Genomic DNA, 7,341 nt, shown 5'->3' on the forward strand with positions numbered 1-7,341 from the left:
CTGGACAGAAACCCATCGGATGCAAATGGGTTTATAAAATAAAGTACAACTCAGATGGTAGCGTCGACAGATATAAGGCGCGCCTTGTCGCAAAGGGGTACACTCAGATTGAAGGTGTCGACTATTCTGAAACTTTTTCACCAACAGCAAAATTAACAACTTTGAGGTGTCTCCTCACCATTGCAGCAGCCAGAAATTGGTTTACTCACCAGCTAGATGTGCAAAATGCCTTCTTACATGGCACATTGCATGAAATTATTTACATGGACTTGCCACCCGGACATCATCGACAGGGGGAGAACATTGTATGTCGACTCAACAAATCCCTTTATGGTCTCAAACAAGCATCTCGAACATGGTTTTCAACATTTTCTCATGTGATTAAATCTGTAGGATTTCAACAGTCCAAGACAGATTACTCTCTATTCATAAGACAAAATAACTCATCATTTACTGCCATTTTGATTTATGTGGATGATATTCTTCTGACAGGAAATGATTTGACAGAAATTCAGCGTGTTAAAGATTGTTTATTACAACAATTTCGCATTAAAGATCTTGGAGACCTAAAATATTTTCTAGGGATTGAATTTTCCCGTTCCAAAGCTGGTATTTACATGTCCCAAAGAAAATATGCGCTTGATATTTTGCAGGATATGGGACTCACAGGTGCTCGTCCAGACAAATTTCCAATGGAACAATACCTAAAACTCACACCAGACGATGGAGAGTTATTAAAGGATCCAGTCAAATACAGGCGACTCGTGGGACGACTGATATACCTCACGGTTACTCGGCCTGACATAGCATTTTCGGTTCGGACCCTAAGTCAATATATACAGGATCCACGGAAACCTCATTGGGATGCCGCAATTCGAGTCCTAAAGTACATCAAAGGATCACCAGGACAAGGATTGTTATTGCCATCCGAAAACAATCTGACATTGACAGCTTATTGCGACTCAGACTGGGGAGGTTGTCAGACAACTCGGAGATCAGTATCTGGATATTGCATTTTTCTTGGTTCATCTATTATCTCATGGAAGTCAAAAAAACAGACAAACGTATCAAGATCATCAGCGGAAGCAGAATACCGCGCAATGGCCAATACTTGTTTGGAGATAGTTTGGTTGCGATATCTGTTGCAGGATTTAAAGGTGTCATGTAACTTGCCAGTTCAACTTTTCTGTGACAATCAAGCGGCATTACATATAGCAGCAAACCCAGTATTTCATGAACGCACAAAACACATTGAGATAGACTGCCACATTGTGCGAGAAAAATTACAAGCTGGGATAATCAGTCCTTCATATGTACCGACACAGTATCAGCTCGCAGATATTTTTACGAAGGCATTGGGCAAGGAACGATTTTTGACGCTACGACACAAGTTGGGGGTTCTTGATCTTCACCTACCAACTCGAGGGGGAGTATTAAGGAAATAATAATTATAAAATTATATGCAATTATTGTATGCAATATTTGACGATATTGTACCAATTATATGCAATTAATTTAATAATTATAGAATCTCATGATTAATATCCTACCTAATTAGATTGTAATTTGGGAGAGAGAAACTCCCTATATATTTCCTATACATGACTATGTAATATACACAAAAGAGAATAAGAAACATCTTTTCTTCTTACCATTTTTTTATCATTTTCTTATATTTTCCTGTAAAATAATCTAAAAATAAACAAGGAGAAAGATAAATAACAAATGTACTCCTTTATTAACTTCCTGCCGTATACACAGACGTTTAATTACTGCTATTCTTTGAAAAATATGAAATACAAAAAGAAAGATTTGAATTCAACAATTCAAATTGTCCTCTTCACCAAATTTGGAGGTTGTTCTGTTTTGGTAGGACGTAAAATTTTTTTCTCAATTTCTTTCTACACCTCCATACCTTCTCTCTATACCTTTATATTTTTTAATCTGAACCGTGCAGTATATATTAAGATTTTCTGTTCAGTATTTTTTTATTTTATTTCATATATAACGGAATGTAAAATCTGTCATACCCTTATTATAATATGTATTCAGATTGTCCAAGTAATTCCAAATCCAAAAATATCAGATTATATCGAAATATATTTTAAAATTATATTTCAAACTGTACGTAAGGGGTGCTATAGATTATACAATCCAAAAAAATTATTACTGAATCTATAAATACCTTTCGAATTCTATAATCTGGAAGGAAATTTTTAAAAGAAAAAAAAAATATTTTGGAGTTTAGAATCCAGAAGGTGTAAATAGAAAAATACAATTTATGGATTGTAGAAACCAGAAGTATTTTTTATGGACAAAATGGTCTGACTAATGGGGATGTCCAAAGAAGTTATGGAAGTGCAGAAGAAACAGCCTTGTTGTCAAGCCCATGGAACCAAAATTTCTCATTTCTTTTTGCATTAATTTTCAAATGTATTGTCTTGTGAGTGTTAGATAGAAAAAAGTATAATAAGTATTATTTTTGCAGAAAATAGCATTTTTTTTATACTATCTAATGTTTAATGTGTGTGTATTTCATATTTTGTCCGAACATACCTTGAGTTATCTTATTTTTGAAACATATTACACACACCCCTAAAAGCTGCTGTTTTAGAAAATCCTTTTTAAACTAGTATAACTTACTTACATTATTTTGTTAATCTTAATATATGTTTTTTTAGAAACTGATCATTCTTACACTATTTTTAGTCAATTAATATACACACCACACATAATTAATCGGTAAAATTTGAAAAATTAATCTGAATTTCTAATTCTCTTGCTACCTATTCTTAACATTTTCTTAATATTATTTCTATATAATCAAGTAGAACTATAAGCTTAGAAAATATCAATCTTCATAAGAGGAATAATCGCTTTTTATAAGATATAGCGATAAAACGAAATCCAACCAATGTTAGCCAAAGTAAAATTATAGGTATGGATGAATTGTTGAGTGGAAGATACTCAGTAAACTAAGTTAACATCAATTGTTCAGTAATAGATACCCAGAGGTAAAAAGTTATTTTTTTTTTTATTGAATCCAACAAACACAACTTTAACTTATTCATTTAATGTTCTTAAAAGTTTTTTTGTTTTATAATTAATCTTTGGAAGCTTAATTGGAGTGCAAAATAAGAGTGCTACAGGTAGATACGTGTGTCTCTGAGGTTGAACCTCTGGTTTTGATGATTTGATGAATGGAGAATGGAGAATGGAGAAGGATAATGGAGTTTAGAGGGAGTGAAAGAAATGATGTTATGTTTGATTTGTTGGCCTGAAATTAAAAAGTAAAGAAGTGAAGAAGTGAAGAAGTGAAGAAGAAAGAAAAAGAAGTGGTTTAATTTTTGAAGCACATGCCCCTCTTTAACCTCGTAAACAAGAAATGAGAATGTTTAGCAGTATATAACATTTTTACCTATGGCTGCAAAAATCCAAAAGCTTCTTCCTACCCTCGACAATCTCATCAAAGAAATCATCAAGCTGGCAAATGATGTTCTCAATGCCAGATTTGAGGACCCCAAAACACATTCTAACACTCTCCACTCTCTCCATAACACCACCCTCCTCCCTCTCCAACTGCCCTCTCAGCTCCTCCACCGCCACCCTTGCCCTCCTGAACTCGTACAACAATATTCCCGACCCCGCACTGCCCATCTCCGCCGCCACCCTCTGCCGTACCCTCGCCGCTGATACCATCACTGCTGACCCTAGAAACAACCGCCCCCCCTCGCACCCTCCCACCACCAACTCCGACGTCTCCGGCCAACAATACACCAACCCATGCAACAAGATCATTAGCAACATCGAACTCACATTCCTCATTGCATACAGAACTCCCCTGAAACCGTTGAAACCGTTCAGCCTCGACTCCACGGCCACTCTCTCGTCCAAACGCAAACACAACGTCTGGATCCTCGTCTCCATCAAAGAACGGTTCTGCTCCTCCAACCCCAGAGCCTCCCTTCTACACCCAGATATTGCCCTCACTACCTGTAAACACCACATAAATCAAACCTCCAATTTGAACCCCACAAAAATCTCATGCACCTTCTACCATCAAAATTCCAAAATTTTAAATCAAAATACAACCTTCACTAATGCTTAATCACAATTTCCAAATTACAGTTGTAGTTTTCGTACAATTCTTCATATTATACAAATAGGATCAGTGGTCTCTTACGGATATACTTAAAAAAAAGTATAATTGAAAGAAAAGTTCTAGCGAAGATTATAACTACATAAAAAAACATGATTAAAAAGGAAAGAACTCACTAAAAATGATGATTAATCATGTTTGATCACATGGAGGAGATTATAATTAGCAAAATGAGTGAATACTCCGCACCAATTGTAAAAAGAAAAACAGACAAATACAAGTGATGCTGTCAGAGTTACAAAGGCTTTGCATGATCAAAAGAAGTAATCTTAATACTGCTGGTAAAATTGTGGTGGTGGTGATGAAGTAGTACAAAGGTAGTTTCTTTTATTTAGATTAAGAAGTAAGTGGATGTTTGAATATGACCCAATTGATAATAGACCCTAAAGAGAGTTTGGGAAGTTAAAAACTGGGGTTTGAATGTGAAATTGGAAGGAATTACGGAAAGTAAGCGCGCTGAAGGTGAATTGAGAAAGAGAGGGGACCTGTGGGGAGAGGTGGGGGAGGGAGTCGTGGAGGGAGGAGGCGAGGGAGAAGCCGGCGGAGTAGAAGGGTTCGAAGTTGGAGAGGGCGTTTTTGAGGAGGTGAGAGGTTTCCCAGAGCTTGGAGGTTTCGTCCATGTACTCGTCGAGCCACTTGTCGCCGAGCGGGAGGTGGAGGCTGTGGACTAGCAGCGTGAGGTGCGTGTGGAAGGATCGGAGGAGAGAGAGGAGGCGCTGGAGGAAGGAGAGGGAGATAGCGTTGTTGTTGGACACCAGCGTCCGCTCCAGCTCCTCCATGCCCCTGCTCACCACCGCGTAGAACCCGCCCACCGTGTTCCCGTTGGACGAAGGACACGCCTCCATTGAGAATGGAACCTCCATTGAAGAAGAATAGAGAAGAATGAATGGGTTTGTAAGGGTGAAAAGGATTGCAGGGTTGGGTTGGGGGCAATGATGGGTGTTTCCTGCAGAGGGGAAAGGATGATTGGTAATGTGCCATTTTCATTCTTTAAATGCCCACAGTCCAACACAGGTAAAAATCAAAATCCAAACACACTCCAGGTTTTTTAAAATCAAATATCATCTACTCAACATAATTATCACAACACAAAGAGAGGACACTGCAATGGCCAGACAAATTCACTACTTTTTCAAAATTATTCTCATCATTTTTAACCTATATTTTAAATAAATCACCACTTCCTCTCCTCTCTGCACACTCTTTCTTTTCCAATTTAATCCTCACCCCTGTAAAAATATTTTATCACAAATTCATCTACTGCTTCCAAATTCTTATTTAAGCTTTTCCTTTATATTTATTTATTAAGACTAGTATTACAAGCCTCAATATTTATAAAAATATGTAAAGAAAATATAATATATGTCCACAAAATATAAATCTTATTTCATATGCATTTGTCTTTAATGAATATTTCTAAGTAATAATTCGTTAAAGGAGTTTCATGGTCTCTGATCCATTGCTAATGATTTTTATTTAGTATTTTTTTTATTATTAAGTGATTCAGTGTAAAAGTATTTAGTTTTATTGGTTTATGTTTTTTTTATTTAAAATTATAAATTAAACATATTTTAAGAGATTTTTATTTGAATATATATTTACATTTAAAATATGATATTAATTTTTATTTAAGTTATTTTAAAAAATATTTTATATAATTTTTGTTTAAAATTTGAAAAAATAAAATAGTTAAAACATGTATTTAATTTTTTTTTTTAAATTGGTTAATGTTTTTTCAATAAAATATGCCTGAATATGAAGACACAGGTAAATCCATTATTATCCTAATGCTTAATTTAGTAGATTTAATTGATAAAAAAATTAAGTAATACAATAAATTTCAAAAATATCATGGATTTAGTTTTAATAAGGAGAAATATTAATTAAAATTGAAAGATAATTAATTATGAAGTAATTAATTATAAAATTAGAAAAATATATAAATTTCTTTTGGATTAGTTATGTGTCACTTTTTTATTGAATTTAATTTTCATAGTGCATAATTAAGAGAATTCGCATTAAAGAAATCCATTATGTCTATCTAATGAAATAAATCAACTGCACATCTCCTTCCCAAATTTTAAATTCAAGATATTGACTTCAAAATAACAAAGTTAAATGATTTATTACACTAACCAATTCGAAAATTGTAATATTAAATTACTTAAAAACTTAATTAGTTCCTTGAAATGTTAAAAATTGACTTCAAGTTTGTTCTATGACGTAAAATTTCAACTTCAAATTATGTAAAATCGAAACCAAAAAAATGTTAATTTTGAAAATTTTCTTTTGATAATAACCTTTTATAAAATTACAAATAATTAAAATTTTAATATAGTGTTATACCTCTATACAAGTTTAATTTATTTTATAAAGAAAAAAATTAAAATTATTAATGTTAAATTAATATTCAATTAAAATTAACTTTATTGCAATTCGAATAAAAAGGTTAGAGTTATTAAAATTTTGAAATCGGTTTAAATTAAACATGAATGGAAATACTAATTATTTTAATATATATATATATATATATATATAAATTATTTGCAACCAAAAAAAAATAAGTGAATATTTTATTAGCTTTAAATTTTATATTTTATGATATTTTTTATTAATTTTTCACATAAGATTTAATAAAGCATTAAACAGGACTTTGTATCAATAATAATAACAGAGAGAATAAATTCTTTATGAAAACTTGAATATGATGAAAACTTCCGTTTTTTTAAACACTATAAAATTAAAAAATTAAGAGATTACTTTATCTATGTTGATTTTGGTTGTATTTATGTGAAACATATTTTATGTTTGATTTTGGTTGTATACTCAAATAGTATAAAACATAATTTAATGTTATATCAAATCACGCAAATGATGAAATCTAACATATTAGACATGTTAGAGACATGCAGTAAGGTTAGACAAATTCAAGTATCATTAAAATATGTTTCTTATGGATATAAGTGTTGTGAATATGTATCGTTTAATAACTAAATATACTTAGTCAAATAAGTTGTTGTTTTAATAACTTATGCAAATAAATATACTTAGTTAAATAAGTTGTTGTTTGAACACACGATACGGATATCACTTTTTAATAATGATTGTTTTATATTTACAAGTTTTTTCAATCTTTCAAAAAGATATTGCAATGTCTTGTCAACAATTACTTGAAGACGACA

The 7,341-nt window shown here is 32.4% G+C and overlaps 1 protein-coding gene across 2 annotated transcripts; it reads right to left on the reverse strand.

The window, feature by feature from the left end:
• Positions 1-3,233: 3,233 nt before the first annotated feature.
• LOC137826370 (uncharacterized) lies at positions 3,234-5,176 on the reverse strand. Of its 2 annotated transcripts, XM_068632312.2 has the most exons (3): positions 4,645-5,176; positions 3,419-3,993; positions 3,234-3,277 (listed from the first exon to the last, which is right to left on the reverse strand). In XM_068632312.2, exons 1-3 carry the CDS (start codon positions 5,020-5,022, stop codon positions 3,259-3,261), a joined length of 972 nt encoding a protein of 323 aa, XP_068488413.1. In that variant the 5' UTR covers positions 5,023-5,176; the 3' UTR covers positions 3,234-3,258. The 2 variants fall into 2 exon arrangements, with proteins under 2 accessions (XP_068488413.1, XP_068488414.1); XM_068632313.2 differs by lacking the exon at positions 3,234-3,277 and having other exon boundaries at positions 3,321-3,993.
• Positions 5,177-7,341: the final 2,165 nt, after the last annotated feature.

Source organism: Phaseolus vulgaris, chromosome 8, assembly GCF_051622355.1.
Source record: "Phaseolus vulgaris cultivar YP4 chromosome 8, ASM5162235v1, whole genome shotgun sequence".
NCBI classification, from domain to species: domain Eukaryota; kingdom Viridiplantae; phylum Streptophyta; class Magnoliopsida; order Fabales; family Fabaceae; genus Phaseolus; species Phaseolus vulgaris.

Coding starts and splice junctions, on each gene's coding strand:
- LOC137826370 (XM_068632312.2), bottom strand. CDS start 5,022: ATGGAGGTTCCATTCTCAATGGAGGCGTGTCCTTCGTCCAACGGGAAC. Junction 3,994..4,644: donor TCCCCCACCTCTCCCCACAG/GTCCCCTCTCTT, acceptor TGGTGTTTACAG/GTAGTGAGGGCAATATCTGG.